Below are 18,270 nucleotides of genomic sequence, written 5' to 3'. Positions count from 1 at the left end.
TCTTGGTGAAGGTGAGACTTATAAATATCTTGGAATGTCTGAAGCATTGGGTATTGATAAACGGAGCATAAAGCAATTGGTGAAGGAGCGTTTCTTTGGTCGCCTGAAAAAAGTGCTTGGCAGTCTTTTATCTGGTGGCAACAAGGTGCGTGCTTATGCCACTGTTAGCCTATACTTTTGGCATTGTGAGATGGACACAGACTGAGTTAGACTCTGTAGATCGCCAAATACGTAAATTGTTGACGACATACCGAATGCACCATCCGCGTTCGTCTGTAATGAGACTGTATATCCCGCATAAGTGTGGAGGTCGTGGCTTTTTAAATGTCGAGAACCTTCATAACCACGAGGTATGCAGTCTTAGAGAATATTTTCTCAAGATTGACGTGGATATGCACAAGGATGTGGTAACAGTTGACAAAGGCCTTACTCCTCTTTCCTTGGACAAAGAGAACTGGCGTCGGCCTGTAGTACTTACTACTTCTGGGCCAGGACGTGGATACTGCTTCATCATTATCTTGGTTACAGTTCGGGGATCTTTTCGGAGAAACTGAAGGTTTTGTCTGTGCAATTATGGACGAAGTTATCAAGACACGGAACTACCAGAGACATATTATGAAAGATGGCACTATCGACATCTGCCGGGCGTGTCATCGACCTGGGGAGTCCCTCAGACATATTGTCTCTGGTTGTTCTCATCTTGCTAATGGTGAGTATTTGCATAGACACAATCAAGTAGCCAAGATAATACACCAGCAACTTGCTCTTCAATATGGCCTTGTAGAATTGGAGGTGCCTTACTACAGGTACAATCCCATGTCTGTTCTTGAAAATAGCTGTGCTTTGCTCTACTGGGATCGGTCTATTATTACTGACAGGTATATTGTTGCCAATAGACCTGATATAGTACTAGTAGACCAAGTGGCGCGCCGCGCAGTGATTGTTGACGTTACTATCCCACATGATGACAATCTCGTGAAGGCCGAAAAAGAAAAACAATCTAAATATTTGGACCTAGCCCATGAGATTACCGCCATGTGGGATGTCAATGCGACTATCATTGTGCCGATAGTGGTTTCGATTAAGGGTTTAATAGCGAAAAGCCTCGACCAACACCTTAAGAGGCTATCGCTTAGCTGTTGGATCAAGAACCGGATACAGAAGGCAGTATTACTTGAGACGGCACGTATTGTGCGGAGGTTCCTCTCTCTGGAGCCCTAGCCACCGATGGCTTGGACCCTTGTCCCGCCCTCGGAAGTGTGGTTTTTTTTTAATATTTTTAAATGTATCTTTTTTATAATAATTTATATTTAAAAATGTAATATTGATTAACTAATTTAATAAAAGTATGTCTGTTTTAATAGTACACACCTAATCCTATCACACACGCATTTATTATTCATAAAGTAAAATCACATTCCACGAGCGGCTTTGCTGCTTAAGTTTATATAAGAAGTAGTAGTTTATATTATAGCCTAATTATACAAAATGTAGAAAATATGTAATTTTAATGTAGTAGCTATATTACTGTAAGTCATCTACATCAATTCAGCAGTTTTCGCGTGAAAGTATCATTATTAATTGGAACAAGCGTCCATCCTCACAAATTTTTATAATATTAGTAGGACAGGCATGAATAAACAATATATATGTAAATAGTAAAAAATACATATTCAATATAATCTTACCTAGATGAATGTCCATCTAGGGGGCGAGTGGGCAGCTCTCTACGACACGCACCTGACCGCGACTCTGTAAACATAAACATATATAAATATAGTTATTTTTATTAGCTCCATACTTTATCCCTTTACCCACTTGAGAGACCACTTTTCGAAACACTGTGTATTGAGTGGCGGAACTCTCCACCGTGATTTGTTGCGCTAGAGTGGTGGGCGCGTGTGACTGTAATCATGACGCATGTGGATTTGATTCTCACTGGCAGGAATGAATTATTATTTATCAATATTTTCATTTCGTGGCCCTGATAACATGGCACTGCGGTGGGTTTAGTTCCGCCACTCAACATGCAATGCCTCGAAAAAGGAGAAGAAAAAGTGAGGAATGGAGTTTCTCAGCACTAGGTTTTCTCTGGTTACCCTGCTATATGCGGGATACGGCATGATGCTGTAAAATGACTTACATTAGAAGAAAAAAGAAATGTTGTTAAATTAACATTAGTAGAAAAATTCCAAATGATGACGTCACTCATATACATACATATATATATATATATATATATATATATATATTTCTTGTATTTTTTTTTAAACATTCAGTATAAAGTGCCATACAAAACAACTAATAATTATTAAAAAATAATAAATTTTATCCGTCCGACATTAGTTACCTAGTGAAGCGTGCGCGGAGACATGAGACACTCCACCGGAAGCGCCGCGTATTGACCCGGAGCCTGAGCCCGATCTATATGGAGGATATTATTTGTATTATATTACAAAATGTTAATAGATTACAGTGATAATTCAACTCATAACCGTTTGTATTCTATCTGTATGTTTTTCTGTCTGACCTGAGCTCTGGAGCAGCTGAATCGATTTTTATGAGACATACTGAGAGATAGATGAGGTTGTGGAATATAAAGCCTACTTTTTATACCGGAATTCACGTAGGAACAAAAGTGACATTTAATCCCAAAAGATTTCAACTACGATTTAGTGATTAACGTAATAATATAATTCATGTTTTTTTCTTATAAATATTTGTACAGGAGGGCCTCTACTAATAAATAAAATACCTGCAGCAGTCATCGTCGAGGTCGCTTCTTGAGGCCGACGTGTTACCACGCTCCCATTCTTCTGAGCTTTCCCTGAGAATAATATAATAAAAAAATATATAAAAAAGCGTATAAAAATACATTAAGGCCATCGTGTCGCAATGGCACAGCGTGTGACTTTATGAGGATCGGTCGTTGCATTCTGCGCACACGGAGAATGAAATATTTTTATTTCCCCGTTAGCTAACAAGACAAAGCGCGGCGTTGAGTTCTGCCAATCAACAGGCAAATCCTCGATATTGCGGTGGTATGTGGGGAACAAAGTGTCTTAACGTTAGGTCCCCTCTACTTACGTTTCTAGTTTCCGGGATAAAGCTTGAAAAACTAAAAAAAAAAATTTAAGCAGGCGAAGCCGAAATCGTTTGCTAATATTTCTCACCTATGTTGCCCACCATGATGGTTTTCGTGTGCATCGTGGGTATCCACTACGTCCGTGTCGTTCAGTAGCAGTTCCGCACACGCATCTGGCAAGGACATCTCTCTGACGGCACGAAGCGCTATCTGTAGGGATTTTTTTTATTAAAACTATTATGTTATAGCCTTAGTAATTTGATACTTTTTAGGCCAGTCGTGGCGTAATAGCACACCGTACACATAGTAACACACGCCACAGCCACGTCTGACTGTAAACGCGATGGTTTTGGGTTCGATTCCCAACGACGGGAATGAAATATTTAACATTTTCATTTTCTCGCTCTTGTAACAAGGCAAGGCGCGGTATTGAGTTCAGACACTCAATACTGACTGCTTCCAGAATTTGGCGGAATGTTGAGTATGGATCGTCTTAATGGGAAACGGAGTGTCTTAAAACTAGGTTTCCATGTTCACTCTGGCTACCCTGCTATGTGCAAGAAAAAAATTATATAAGACCACTCTCAGTATATATAATTCAATAAAAAAAGAATTATCGAAATCATATTACTCATTAAAAAGTTAAACTAAAATGTTTTATACAAAAATAGAAAAGAATTTCACTTTCAATAAATATAATATTGTTGAGAAAAAAATATAGAAGATGTACAAACATCTAATACTCCTCCTCATAACCTGATACTCCCTCCTCCTCACAATCCGACCTCACAATCCCCCTCCCTCAACGCACCTGCCTTCTGACCGGCCTCACGTCGCCCGCGTGCAGCGCCAGCGCCTTCTGCGCAGCGGGCGCAGCACGCAGCTCGGCGGCGCGGGCTCGCAGCGCGCGCAGCACGCGCGGAGGCACGCACGCGTTGCCCCACGCGGTCGCCGCCGCCGCCGCGGCCGCCACCATGTACAAGGTGTCGGGGATGCCACCCGTGTCGCCGGTGCTGCTTGGTGGTGGCCGACGGTTGGTTGTTATCGGTGCTTGGTCTTGTAGCAGCTGGAATGTTGTATTTTTTAGAAAACATTTTTTTCGTGTTTGAGCCGCGTCTTTAGCATATTATAAATAACAACATAAATAAGAAGCGCGAGTATAATAAATTTGACATAACTTGAGGAGTTATGTTGTGTTGAGACACAAGTTGAAACTTGTTACCATAGCAAGCAAAAATAGTTAATTCTATAGTTTTTTTCATTAAGTCACTGATGCCGAATCAGTTCTGAAGAAGAGTAGAGATGGATAGGGGAAAAAAGGAAGTGGGAATATGAGACCAAGAGGGGAAAAAATGGGGTTTGAGTATCAGACCACTCACCGCTCTAAGCTCATCCAAGTAGGGCAAGAAGCACCTTACTGGACGACATCCAGCGCGGCCCAGCCACGCATCGGGTGGTGAAGGCGCGGGGGGTGGCGCGGGTGCCGGCGGGGGCAGCAGGCCGCGGCGGGCGGCGAGGGCGCGCGCGTCGCAATCGGCGGGCAGGTGCTCGAGGCGTAGGAGCGGCAGCAGGTCGGCGAGCGCGTCGCGCAGTGCGGCGTCGGGGGCGGCACGGCGGCGAGCGCGGGCGGCGCGGCGAGCGTGGGTCGTGTGCCAGAGGAGGTTCGGCTCTGCGGGGGTTAATATTCATTTCATTATTTACATTTGAGACTGGGAATGCAACTCATAACCGCTACAAGAAACTTGTGTTTTGATTATTCATTCAAATGGACTTAGCAAACACTTCATCACATAAAAAGTTCATAAAAATAGCTCTGGGAAATAAAAGAATCCTTATTTACACGTATAAAATTATCAATTGCCTGGACTAGTTAAATAAAACATTAAAAAATATATACATATTAACACTTTCTATATAGTGTAATAACGAAAAAACTTAAGCTGTCGTGGCGCGAAAGCACAAGGATACGACATAGTACTATGAGTTCGATACCCACTCAGGGAATGGAACATTGTATATTATAATGTCTTTGTTGTAACGAGACAAAGGTGTTAAGTTCCACCACTCGTGAACTCGTGAACTCGAACGGGAGTGTCGTTAGATTCCCAGGATCCTTCTATCTACATTGCTTTGCTGGATACAGCGCGATGCTATAGACGCCCACTGTAACTATTGTCAGTTACCTCACGCACTTATAACTTGCCGTGGCCCATGACACATGTGTCACAGGTAAAAACCAGTATATATAAAAATACCTGGTGCAATAGCTGGTGAGGAAGAAGCAGGTGTTGGTTGCACAGCCCGCTCAGCCCATCGAAGTAAAGCACGGAGGGCTTGAGCCTCACTGGCCTATAAAAATAACAAATATAATAATTAATAAATCTTAATAATCTTAAATTTATTAGAGATTTGTCGCGACCACTCCACTCTATATACTAATCTCTCTTACTCCTCCTCACCTGTAAAAAAGGCGAAGCGAGAGCGGAAGCTAAAGACGCGCGCGGCAACCTCGCCGCTGAGGGCGAAGCCATCACTGTAGGGAACTCATCGCGGAGGTATCTCATTGCTTGCCTGTATATATAAGAAAAAAAATTATAGTAAAGATAAACTTTTAAATTTACACTACTACTTTCTAAATATTGTATTAATAAGATTTACTTTAAATTATCTTCTCATTTTACTTTAAAAATAATTTATATTGAATAAATTTTTTTATTCAAATAATGAATATAATTTTAATGTATCAAAATTATATAACAACAAATATTAACACATATTTTTAAAATTCTTAGAACAAATTTTTTTTTGGTCCTTTATGTTCAATTATATAATTTATATTCTAATGATAACCTTTTTAAGTCTATTCAAAAAACTCACCTAATTATAAAAAATATTAATAGATCTTTAATTGACTGTCGAAGCGAATTGACCACTAAACAATAGGAGCAAGGCAAGGAGAAAATATATCTTTCTCTCTCTTCTTTTTCCCACTTTCTCTCCCACCTACTCACCGGTGTAGCCAAGCGGAGGCGTGCGGCGCGGCAGCCCAGCGCAGCGCGTGCGGCAGCGTGTCGGCGCAGAGCGCACGCGCCGCCGCGTCCTCGCACCCCTGCGCCACTATCGGCATCTCCAGGAACCTGCACAATAAATATTCATTAGTTATAAGAACAATATTTATTATAATAATAAGCTTAACGCTGTATCTCACACACAGAAGGGTAGGCATCATACCGATGTTGATATTTTAAATTAAACTCTAACCTGATTACTCGCGTATATTTAGTACTAGCGGCCCGCTCGCGACTTCGCCTGCTTGAACTACATGATTTTTCATTTAATAAACAGAAATGAATGAATAAACTGAAAGAATTACTTTCTCATTATTGTAATTTCTATAAGGATTTTTGATTGTTTTGAATTAAAAAATACGGCCGATGTTGATACTTGATATTTATAATAATATACATCGAGCATTGATATGTAAATTATTTATTAATACTAATTATTTATTATACTGTTAGTGAACTCGTGTAAAAGAGTAGAGAAGAGTAGTAGAAGTGAAAAAAACTATAAAAGAATTGTCTTCACCATGTGGAGGTTACTCCTAGCTTATATTATTTTAAATTATTAGGTCAGAATAATAACCTCATTTCATTTAACACTGACCATGCAGAACAACTATTTCGAACTCATTATATTCATATCTCTTAAGGTTTAGCTGGGCTGTTAGGGTTCCATATGAGCTGCTCCATAACATTGATCAACTTTTACTAAGACGCTATATTTATATCTCTTAGAGATTAGATGGGCTGCTAGGGTTCCACGTCAGGTACTCTAGAACTTCATTTTCGTTATGTGGGTGGAAATTGTTTATCATGTTGTTAAATTTTCCCCAAGGCAGTGTATTTATATCTCTTATAGTTTAGACAGGCTGTTAAGGTTCCACATCAGGTATCCAGATTTTAAAAATAAAATATAGCCTAGATGTTGCCTAGACATAATAGCTATACAACCAAAAAAGTTTCATTCAAAACCCTCCAGTAGTTCCGCAGATAAGCGTGTACAAACATACAAATAGACATTTTATTTTTGTGGAATTGGGCTCAATTACCTTTCCTAAACCCCCTAAAAATAATTATTATGTAAATATATTCAATGTACAGACGCGCCATTTTTACTTTCTTATTATATAATAATAAGCTTTTTTTTTTGGCGGGTAGACACAAAAGTAGATAGACGCGTTTTTAAAAGCTCTGTAATTATTTTATGTAAAAGTTTTTAAAAGTACATATATGTATTGAAATTTTAAATACCTGTGCTTAAGTTGATAGTAACTACACTCACACACTTATTTTCTACACCAATATCACTATAAATATGCCTGTGGATCAACTTTTAAAAAGTATGGAAGAGCTCTCCGCTGTATTTACATCCAGAATGGGTGAGTTTGAGAAGAATTTGTCACAGTCTGGTTCTGCGGTCCCCAATCCCACATTAAAAACCTTGACTGCCGAGTTTAACTCCTTCAGGTCCTTTGTGTGGAAAACACTTGGTCTTTTAAAGTCTCAGATTGAGCATGTAGTAGTTGGGGTAGATCGCTTGGAGGCACAATCCAGGAGAAAAGTTCTACTGTTCCATGGTCTAGAAGAGCATACTAATGAGGATGTTATGGAGAAGATGCTTCAGGTATTATCCAACCATTTTAAGATGTCAGATACCAAGTCCACTGCAATTGAGTCGTGCCACAGGTTGAGTGTCAAAAGAGACTCTGCCCGGCCCATACTTGTTAGATTCAATAGCTGCCAGCTTCGTTCCAGCGTATGGAAGGCGAAAACTAAGTTGAAAGGCACAAAGATAACTGTGACAGAGTTTCTAACTAAACCTCGCCAGGAGGTGTTCACTGCAGCACGCAAACACTTTGGCATTAAGAAATGTTGGACGTCAGATGGTATGGTCGTTATTTTATTGCCAAGTAATTCGACGATCAAGATTTCCACTCTGCCGGAACTCAAACAACTTATAGAAAAAGGTCCTGTAAAGAAGCCCACCTCTAGCAAATAGTCTGTTTACATCATTTTAGTTTGGCCGGTTAATAGTACAATGTAAAAAATGTAGGGTACACTGTATGTTTCTCATTTCAAATTCCAAATCTAAAATTAAATTTTTTAACCCTCAAATTTAGTGCACTGCCATATGTAACTTTGTTTATTTTCTACATTTTGACATATGTCATATATCTATGTTGTCAACTGTCATATTTTGATTTGTTTCACGTTCCGTTTTTTTCTTAGATTTTATAACTGGTAACTTTTAACTTGTTTTTTGTTTATTTTTAGTGTAAAAATGTATTTTATTCAACTTGTGCAGGTATTATTATATTGTTTTTTTTTTTAATAGTATATTTTTATATTTTATATATATTTTTTTATAATTTTATTTATATATTCTGTATTATTATTTAAATATTAACTTTATGTTGGATGATTTTGAATATTTTTCATGTTCTTCTAGTATTTATGATAGTGCTGACAGTGATGAAAACTCTGATTCTGAACCACTTTTCGATAAATTGTCGAAAATTTTTGACAATAATTGTTCTACAGCTCTCTCCTTGGTACATATTAACGCGCAGAGCATTCCAGCTCACTATACTGATCTTCTCGCATCCTTTAGCTCCGGTGTAGTTGACTGTATACTTATTTCTGAGACCTGGTTAAAACCATCGCTTTCCTCTGCTTCTTACCTTCTTCCAGGTTATAACCTATATCGCAATGATCGCACTGGTCGTGGTGGTGGTGGCGTTGGTATTTATCTTCGCGACAACATACCGGCCCGTGTCGTTTCTTGCTCTCCTTCTCAACCTAATGGGTCTCTCGAATACCTTTTCCTAGAGTTGTCGTTGCGTCATACAAATGTACTTGTCGGAGTCTTGTACTCACCGAATGACCAAGTTAATTATTTTAGTACTCTGGATGGTATTTTTGAGATCCTCCGACCCCAATATGAACATATGATTTGCATGGGCGATTTAAATACTTGCCTTTTAAAAAACGACCGTAGAACACTTTTGTTAAAGGAATTATATGAGTCGTTTAATTTAAATATTTTACCTATGACTTCCCCCACTCATTACTTTCCTAATTCTAGGCCATCTCTTCTTGATCTTATTTGTGTCTCTAACCCTAATCTTGTTTCTTCTCACGGTCAAACTACCGCTCCGTTTTCCTTTCATGATCTTATCTTTCTTTCCTATAAATTACGTCCGCCTAAGTTCAGAGGCAAAATTTTTTTTCAGCGCAATTTTAAGCATATGGATGTTGAACGCTTAAGAGAGGAGGTGAGGAACATCGACTGGTCTTTCCTAATGTCATCTACTAATATTGACAATATGGTTGAATCTTTAACAACTGAACTGATTAACATTTACAATATCTATGCCCCTGTAAGACCAGTTCGTATGAAGCATGCGCCTGCCCCTTGGTTAACTGATGTTATTAGGAATATTATGGCAAAACGCGACAGAGCCAAACTTAAGCACAAAAAATCTCCTACTCCAGAAAATTTCACTGTGTATAAAAAGCTGCGAAACATCTGCAACAGAATGTGTAGGGATGCTAAGCGTCGCTACTTTCATAATACTATTCAGAATCTCAGTCAGGCACAAGTATGGAGATTCTTGGAGTCGTTTGGTGTAGGCAAAACCACTGAAACTCGTCAAGTTTCATTGGATCTTAATACTCTCAATGTTTTTTTCACTACTCCACCATTGAATATAAATCCTATAGTAAAATCTGAAACACTTACTTTATTGTCCCGAATTGACCTACCAGACTCCATTCCCTTTTCTTTTAAAGCTGTATCAGAGGATGATGTCAAAAAGTGTGTTAGCTCCATTTCCACCAAAGCCTTTGGAGTTGATAATCTCAGCCTTGAGATGATTCTTCCTGTGTTGGAAGGCATTGCACCAGTGCTCACCCACATTATAAACTATTCACTGTCCAATAATGTCTTTCCTTCACAATGGAAGAATGCTCATGTCATTCCATTACCCAAAACATCTAATCCCTCCAATGTCACTGATTACCGTCCTATATCTATCCTCCCTGTTCTATCCAAAGTCCTCGAATCTTTAGTCAATACCCAGCTTTATTCCTTTCTCTCATCCAACAATCTACTGTGTCCCTTCCAGTCCGGTTTCCGTCCCTTCCACAGCACAGTTGGAGCACTGCTGAATATTACGGAGGATATACGGTGCGCTATGGAGAACACCAAGCTTACTGTTATGGTTTTGCTGGATTTCAGCAGTGCTTTTAACTCTGTGGACTTCGATATACTTCTTGGCACTCTTCGAGCAGTCAATATTTCTACTACAGCGATAAATTGGTTCCGTTCTTATCTCTTCGGCCGCCGACAGTGTGTGAAAGCAAACGATATCACATCGACTTGGCTTGAACTCACTGCTGGCGTTCCCCAAGGCGGCGTTCTTTCTCCACTTCTCTTTTCTGTCTTTATTAATAATATTTCTAGAATCATTACTTCTCCCTTTCATCTGTATGCAGATGATTTGCAGCTTTACCGTCACAGTTATTTGAATGAATTGGCTGAAACCATCGAAAGCTTAAATAGCGATCTTGGTGCTATACAGTCGTGGGCTCAATCTTTTGGTCTATTAATTAACCCTAAAAAATCACAAACTATTATTATAGGCAGTAATAGACTTAGACACAAAATCAACTGGGATTCTGTACCAGCGATACGCTACTCTGGAGTGCCAATACCGTATTGTAGTGAGGTTAGGAACTTGGGTCTTATAATGGATTGTAACATGTCTTGGGCACCGCATATTAATGCAATCAGCAGGCGCATGCATTTCTCCTTCCATTCTCTTAGACGTCTCCAATACTTTCTCCCTCGAAAAACCAAAATTATGCTAGCGCAATGTCTTCTTCTTCCAATTCTCGACTACGCTGATGTTTGCTATTTGGATGCGACCGAGGAGCTACTTAATAAATTAGAGCGACTTCAAAATCTCGCCATACGCTTCATTTTCGATCTACGTAAGTATGACCACGTTTCTCAACTTCGTGCTCAACTTAATTGGCTCCCAATTCGTCTTCGCCGTGATATGCACATCCTTACTTTACTTTTCAAGATCCTTAATTACCACAATTTTCCTGTTTACCTACGTTCCCGCTTCAACATTCTCCCTCGTCCTTCACGTTCTAGGCGATCGTGCGTTATTCCGGCGCTCGAAATACCTAGGAGCAATACCAAATTCCTCCACAAATCATTCACAGTGTACGCCGCATCACTTTGGAACGATCTCCCCATCCCTATCCAAAGAAGTCCTTCCCTAATGTCTTTTAAATCCCAATTGAAAAAACATTTACTCACTGCTGTGAACAATTAACTCACTGGATTCAGACAGTTTCTTTTTTCCACACTTCACTCGTTTGTATATATGTATCTATGTATATGTATATGTATATATATATATATATATATATATATATATATATATATATGTATGTAAGTAGGTGTGTACGTATGTGTATGTATGTAAGTATAAATATGTATGTTATAAGTATAAATATTTATGTATACGTACTTATTATCATAAATTTAGTATGTATGTATTTGCTATTATTTATTTATTTAATTTGTAATTACAGTATATATGTATATAGGATGCATGTCTTTGGATGTATATGTAGCTATTTATGTATTTGAATCATTATGTGTCTTCTTTATTATTATTACTTTTAATTTCTTATTTATTTTTCTCTCTGTGTTAAAAACTGCACTGTAATCTCTTCCTGCTGTTGGACAGTCATATCCACTTCCTTTGGTTGGCTGGAAGAGATTTCTTTTAGAAATAAGCCCACCATTGTTAACGAATATCTCAATTTTGTTTTACTTATATGTTTTTTTAAAGTGCAATAAAGTATATATATATTAATAATGTATAGAAAACAGATTTACATTTTAGACACCCTAATACTGACTAAACTAAACTTGTTAATAATATGAAACTTAATATTCAGCTCGCGGCTTCGCTCGCTTGAACTACATAATTATTAATTGATTAATCTATATAATTATTAATTGATACTTTCGTTTTCTCATAATAATATCAATTTAAACACATTTATACTAATATCGAATTTTATCAGTTTTGTCAAACGAAATATTTTAATGAAATATGTATTGTCATTATAATGATAATGTTAATAGAACACAAAAGCTGTTGGGTTAGTAAATTATTACTATTATATTATTATTATTTTTAAATGTATTTTTTAATATAATTATTTGAATTGAATTTAGTACTGTTTAAATATGATAATATAACTTGTGTAGTCGTTTGTGAGGCTGACAATAATGAATGCGACATTACTCACTCTCAGTGGTAGTAGTTATTGTAGTTATAAAATATTATTATTATGCACTATAATTCTAAAATAAATGTCTTATGATATTACATAACTTTATAATATAGATAAATAACTTAAGATATTTAAAATATTACGTTTCGCAAAATGTAATATAGATGGCGTTGTACGAAGTTAGATCGCGCTAACGTTACGTTCATATCGAATGTATGCTATTCGTGAATTTTGTATGCACGGCCGCTTTGTCTACCCAAAGAGCGGGGAAATGAATTATTTATATTTTTGAACTTGCAGCCATCTGTATAGATGTGCTGTAACATAATAAAGTAAAACGAAATTAGAAATAAGGATGGAATAGATGTTTCCTCTCAGATTTTGGAAGAACATCGATGATTAATAAAAGTAGAAAGAGTAACATCGATATTTTTTACACATATCCGACCGACATCAATAAATAAAAGTTAAAATGACTGTAACATCATTAATATAACACGACAATCCGACGTATCAAAGACTATCAAAATCACGTTCAAATCCGTTAACCTTACAAACATACATAAAAAGAAGCGACAGAAGCTAATAAAAGCGTGTTCAAACAAATCGTACATAATAGGATAGTAAATAAACTATTGCCAGAACACAATCATTCACTATTTAATCATCATGAAATGATTCATTCATTCACCATTTCAATTTAAAACAAAAAAAGGATTTCTCAACTCATATTACTCATTTAGAAAATACATTGCTTTATGAAAGTTTACCTTGCAATTTCATATAGCTGGAAGGCATCATCTAACATTGCTATGGCTGACCCTCGACCGTTGCCTCGGAGCTAAAAAAACAAAGAATAATAAAAATATACACTTTTTTTACTAAAATAAGAGAAACTACTTTTTCAGTAGCACCTCAACAACACGCTTTGTTTACCAGAGCGGAAAAATAAAATATCCCGTTTACAGTCAAACGCTACCCGTAACGTACGAGCACTTGAACATAATAATTAATATATTTGTCATACAAAAATTAAAACATAAAGGGGAGTCCCTACTCCCCCATAATTATATGAAAGTGGAACAAGTCCTTTTTTTAATTAAATATATACATGCAGTGTAGTAAAAAATATGTACTCCAAAACTTTTTTAATAAGAATGAACGAAAAATCTCGAAAATATATATATGGTGCTAAAAAGAATTCTGTCTAAGGTATAAATAGCTTTTCCTAAAATTAAGTTACCTTGTTTATACAAACACTTAAAAAAAACATATAGCAGGTAATTCATACATTAAGGTAGGTAAGCACTTTTCTTAAGAAAAATTAGTTAAACATTTAAAATTAGATCATTCATCCTAAGGGTGTGATATAACAAATTTCTCACATATCTCAAAAATTACTGAACTAGTCTTGATGCAATTTTGATTGTTTCTTAAGTTGCAGTTTACCTTATGTTTGTAATTTTAGAAAAAAATGTGGGCAACATACATATACGATACATAGTAACAAGTTACTTACAGTCCCACTGCTGCTATTAGTAGAAGACGGTGATGAAGAACTTCTACCTATGAGACTGAGGTCCACCTGAAAATACATATCATATTAATTAGACAACAAAATTATTTATTTATAATTTTATTGAATAAAATATTTCCTATTGATATTACTTGTTCATTTATAACCATTTAACACAATAAGAATTTTTAATTCGAACCAATAGTTCTTGAGATCATCACTTACAACCAATAAAGTCTTCAGCTTTAAAATATTAGTATACAAACCTGATCCGTATAAGCGGCGTGTAGTAAAGCCCTCGCGAATCTCCGAGGTAACACCTTCTCATCCACGCACACTATCGTCGCACCACCTGCACCACCGACACCTCCAACACCACCAACGCCCCCCGGACCTGATGTTGACGTACATCGCCTTGATAGGACATTTCTGGAATTAAATTTTGTACCATATTAACGAAATGTATAGTTATAGCAATATCAATAATAATAACTTTATGAACCTGAAATGTGATTCAAAAATAGTCATATTCAAGTCAAATTAATTATTATTTTAAAACAAATTAATATTAAAAAAATTCTTTGTATATTTTTATAATCATAATATATCAAAATTGATATTGTTTTGAAATATTTGTTAATTACCTAGCTGCCTATATTTATTATACATGACATTCCAGAAACGCGTGGATACATATCGAAGGCCTCGGCCTAGGAGTCCATCCCTAATGAAGAACCCTAGTAGGGCTCTGTTTCACAAACACACTCACCTAAAGAACCTACTCCGAGCGGCCAACAATAGTCTATGACAAGGTAACTCCGCCGACCCTCTGAACCCATAAGAACCGCCCGTACCCCCTGTACCCGAAGAACTCTCGGGCCAGGCCAACCTCGCATCAGCCAGTTCCCCACTTTCTAACACTCTCCGTAGGTCTCGGGCTAGGGCTCCACCTCCTATGCTGAACCCCAGTAAAGCTCCCAAACGACGGTTTCGAGTTCCGCCCCCTTGGGTGTTTGTTGTGCATGTGCATCGTCGATCTGTGAAACAAAGGTATTGAAAATACTTAAATTGATAGATAAATCGTATCAATACAGAAACAAAACAAGAAAACTACTATTAATAGTAGCAATAAAATTGAAATCATACATTTTTTTTATAAAATTTAATGAATTAATGAATTACTCACTCGTCGAATTCTCCACACTTATAATATCCAAATCGGCCTCCGAGTTCAGTCCTCTGTCCCATTCTGGAATTACATAAATATATATATATTTTTTAAAATGTTTTAAAATGTTATTCCAGTAAAAACGGTCCCGCCTCGTTTGTTTGACATTCAACAAATAAAGCAACAAACAAAAAAAATCTTTTTTATTAAGCTTCATGCTCTATCCTGCATATAGCAGGGTAGATAAAAGGAACCTTGTATTAAGACACTCCGTCCTCCAACCTTACGCCCAATTTTCGAGTCATTGCGTGTTGAGTGGCGAAACTCAACGCCGCTTTTGTCTTTACGTCGTTACCAGAGTGAGGAAATAAAAATATGAAATATTTCATTCCTTTGTTTACAGTCACACGCTTGTGCCCCCATGCCACATCTGACCTTCATTAGAATGACTGTATATATTATAATATACAAAAAGGCATTATAATATAGATAAGTGTCGACTATACAGAAATTTATAGTATTATATCGTAGTGTCTACTACTCACTACGACAATGTTCGCAGGGGTGAGCAGAAGGCGCAGCGCCCGCGTACAAAGCTAGTATCGCGGCTTCCACTTCCTCGCGGGACAGCGAAGCCCCAGCGCCTTCTAGGGGCACTCTCCACGATCTATATACAAAAAAAAATATTTTCTTTTTAATACTTTTTTAATATTTAAGAAAGAAAATATGAATAGAATAAGTACTACAATAATTTAATGTAATAACTAAAAAGTCTCCTACCTAGGATACTGTTATATATAGGATAGGATAGGAGGATCCAAAAAGAACTAATCTACTAATATTATAAATGTAAAAGTTTGTGAGGATGGATGTTTGATCCACTTTCACGCAAAAACCACTGAACAATAGATGAAAGTATATTAGAACAAAAAAGTCGTGCACAAGACTATCTTTTATGATGTAAGGTAAGGGCCATTCCGGTATCATTACTAATTCAACTATACATCATACTTTTTTTCTAGCTCTACTTTAGTCACAAAAATGCAAAGCCAACCTTAAGTCTCACGCACAGTATACGCACTAACATATAAAAATTTATATAAAATCAAAATCAGCTTCACGCTGGTATCCCGTAGCCAGTAGGGAAGGCAGAGGGAACCTAGTGGTAAGTTGCTGAGTTCCGTACAGTTACTGAGCCTCGACACCAGAGAGAAGAAATAGAAATGGAAATGTAAATAAATATTTAATATCCTCGAGTGGGGATCGAATCCACAACCAGTCACATTTACAATCACACTTCACACTCCACAACAGGCCTGGAAAAATTTATATAATGCTATTATTTTCTCGCAACAAGTAGAATAAAAAAATCATACCTGGGATACCGTTGCAGTAGATCTCTAAAATAGGTACAACGTGACGCTAAAATAACTTTATGCGCCGGTATCGAGAATCCCGCGCCCACCACTTCTACGTCACACCACCATCTGAGGCAAAAAAAAATAAGAATATTATATAGAATATAAAAAAAAACATTAAAAATCAATGAATAAAAAAAATATAGTAAATGAAAAAGTATAACAAACATAATAATACTGTTATATTAAATTTTTGAATGCAACGAAATTCTAAGTAAGACTTAAAGACTTGTATATTTTTTCCATTTTTGTGGATTTTTCCAAAACAACGCTAAACTGTAAAGTTCAGAATCTCCTATTTTACAAAGTGGATTAATTAAAAATATTCAAATTTCGTTCCTCTTCGCAAAAAAAAATTCCTCTTCGCTCTCCATTTATTCACTTTCACCGTGCCCTGAATTATCATAGGATAAGCTGGCGATGTCCCTCCTCCCTCCATTCCCCTCCCTCTGATGGTACCATTCATGTTTCCCGGTAGAAGATGCCTAGATCTCTCCTTCCTTCTCTTCACTCACCTCTCGGCGCGCATGGCGGCTAGGTCGGCGTGCAGAGCGGGCGCGGGCTCGCGGGCCAGCTCGGCCTGCGTGGCGAGGTCGCGCAGCGCGGCACCCGCCTCCAGCTCGGCGCAAAGCTGGAACACGTCCGACAGCCGCCACGACCCGACCACAGAGCGGATGAAGCGCGCGTGCTCGCAACCTGCACACACAAGCACACGCATATTCACGCTGTATCCCGCATACGGAAGCGTGGATAGGAGAAACCTAATCAAAAATAGCACGTGTATCGCAGGTTCACCACTTGAGTAAATATTTCACTATTTTGGTCTGTTATAATATTTAAAGTGATTGAAATTACATACAAACATATATATTTGTGCCATACAGATCTACACATCAGACTGCAAACTTCCTTTTTTTAGTCGGTTAAAGATAGACGATAGATAGTAGATAGAAGTGTCGTTTGCGTATTTATAGATATATTTAATACATTTTTTTATATAAAGTTGGTTGCATACATATTTTGTAAGTAACACTGACGTTACGTTATAAAGCACGTGGTGCAATCACTACGGCATGTTTATTGTTTTAACCTTTTTTCGGAGTGAATAATATTTCTTATTACTTTGCGTCATTTTCCACATAAGTCTTGGAACAATTTTCTAGTATAAGTCTTGGAACAATTTTCTGTTTAATATAAGTTTTATTTGTTTATAAAAATAAAATTACATTTTTTATTATTATTATTTTAATTTAAATTTGTCCAAAAATTGTATTGAATCAATATGTTCGATACTTGAATAGAAAGTGTATTACAATTAATTGTCATCAAGAATATCAATAGAAAGTATCTGGATCTAACTACTATAGGCGGAACTAAACGCCGTGTTTTATATAATTAAATTAACCATTATATAATACTACTCTATTGTGTGATTCAATGTATATACTACATACCTCTGTCAGGCCTGGAGTCACGAGGCCTGCGCGCGGCGGCTGCGATGCGCCTGCGCAGCGTGCCCAAGCCCGCGCCGCCCGCCTTTTTCTTGCGCTCCCTAAAATTATATATTATAAAGCTATAGATAAATTTTGTTTGATTGAACGTGCCGTGCGTAATCCCTTTATATAAATAATTTTTCTTAAAATTAATTATTAGAAAAAATATTTTTTGTGTTTAAATATTTATCACTTAATTCATTT

At 37.1% G+C, this 18,270-nt stretch overlaps 1 protein-coding gene across 2 annotated transcripts in view; it reads right to left on the bottom strand.

Annotated features, from left to right (window-relative positions):
- LOC146538478 (BTB/POZ domain-containing protein 7) overlaps positions 1-18,270 on the bottom strand; it is a 32,525-nt gene that overhangs the window by 8,706 nt on the left and 5,549 nt on the right. For both annotated transcript variants that reach the window (XM_085187513.1, XM_085187515.1), the window contains exons 4-21: positions 18,028-18,125; positions 17,089-17,269; positions 16,532-16,642; positions 15,701-15,822; positions 15,174-15,236; positions 14,757-15,024; positions 14,254-14,416; positions 13,991-14,056; positions 13,242-13,312; positions 6,097-6,222; positions 5,545-5,656; positions 5,341-5,434; positions 4,465-4,754; positions 3,897-4,151; positions 3,174-3,295; positions 2,756-2,827; positions 2,351-2,424; positions 1,689-1,752 (exon numbers count right to left, since the gene is read on the bottom strand). In XM_085187513.1, the coding sequence (XP_085043639.1) occupies positions 1,689-1,752; positions 2,351-2,424; positions 2,756-2,827; positions 3,174-3,295; positions 3,897-4,151; positions 4,465-4,754; positions 5,341-5,434; positions 5,545-5,656; positions 6,097-6,222; positions 13,242-13,312; positions 13,991-14,056; positions 14,254-14,416; positions 14,757-15,024; positions 15,174-15,236; positions 15,701-15,822; positions 16,532-16,642; positions 17,089-17,269; positions 18,028-18,125 (2,352 nt within the window). The remainder of the gene's footprint in view (positions 1-1,688; positions 1,753-2,350; positions 2,425-2,755; positions 2,828-3,173; positions 3,296-3,896; positions 4,152-4,464; positions 4,755-5,340; positions 5,435-5,544; positions 5,657-6,096; positions 6,223-13,241; positions 13,313-13,990; positions 14,057-14,253; positions 14,417-14,756; positions 15,025-15,173; positions 15,237-15,700; positions 15,823-16,531; positions 16,643-17,088; positions 17,270-18,027; positions 18,126-18,270) is intronic.

This window comes from Heliconius melpomene, chromosome 6 (assembly GCF_056956725.1).
Source record: "Heliconius melpomene rosina isolate 202511_hmr_F chromosome 6, ASM5695672v1, whole genome shotgun sequence".
Lineage (NCBI taxonomy): Eukaryota > Metazoa > Arthropoda > Insecta > Lepidoptera > Nymphalidae > Heliconius > Heliconius melpomene.
Note: the sequence above shows the minus strand (reverse complement) of the source record. Positions and strands in the feature narration are given on the sequence as shown.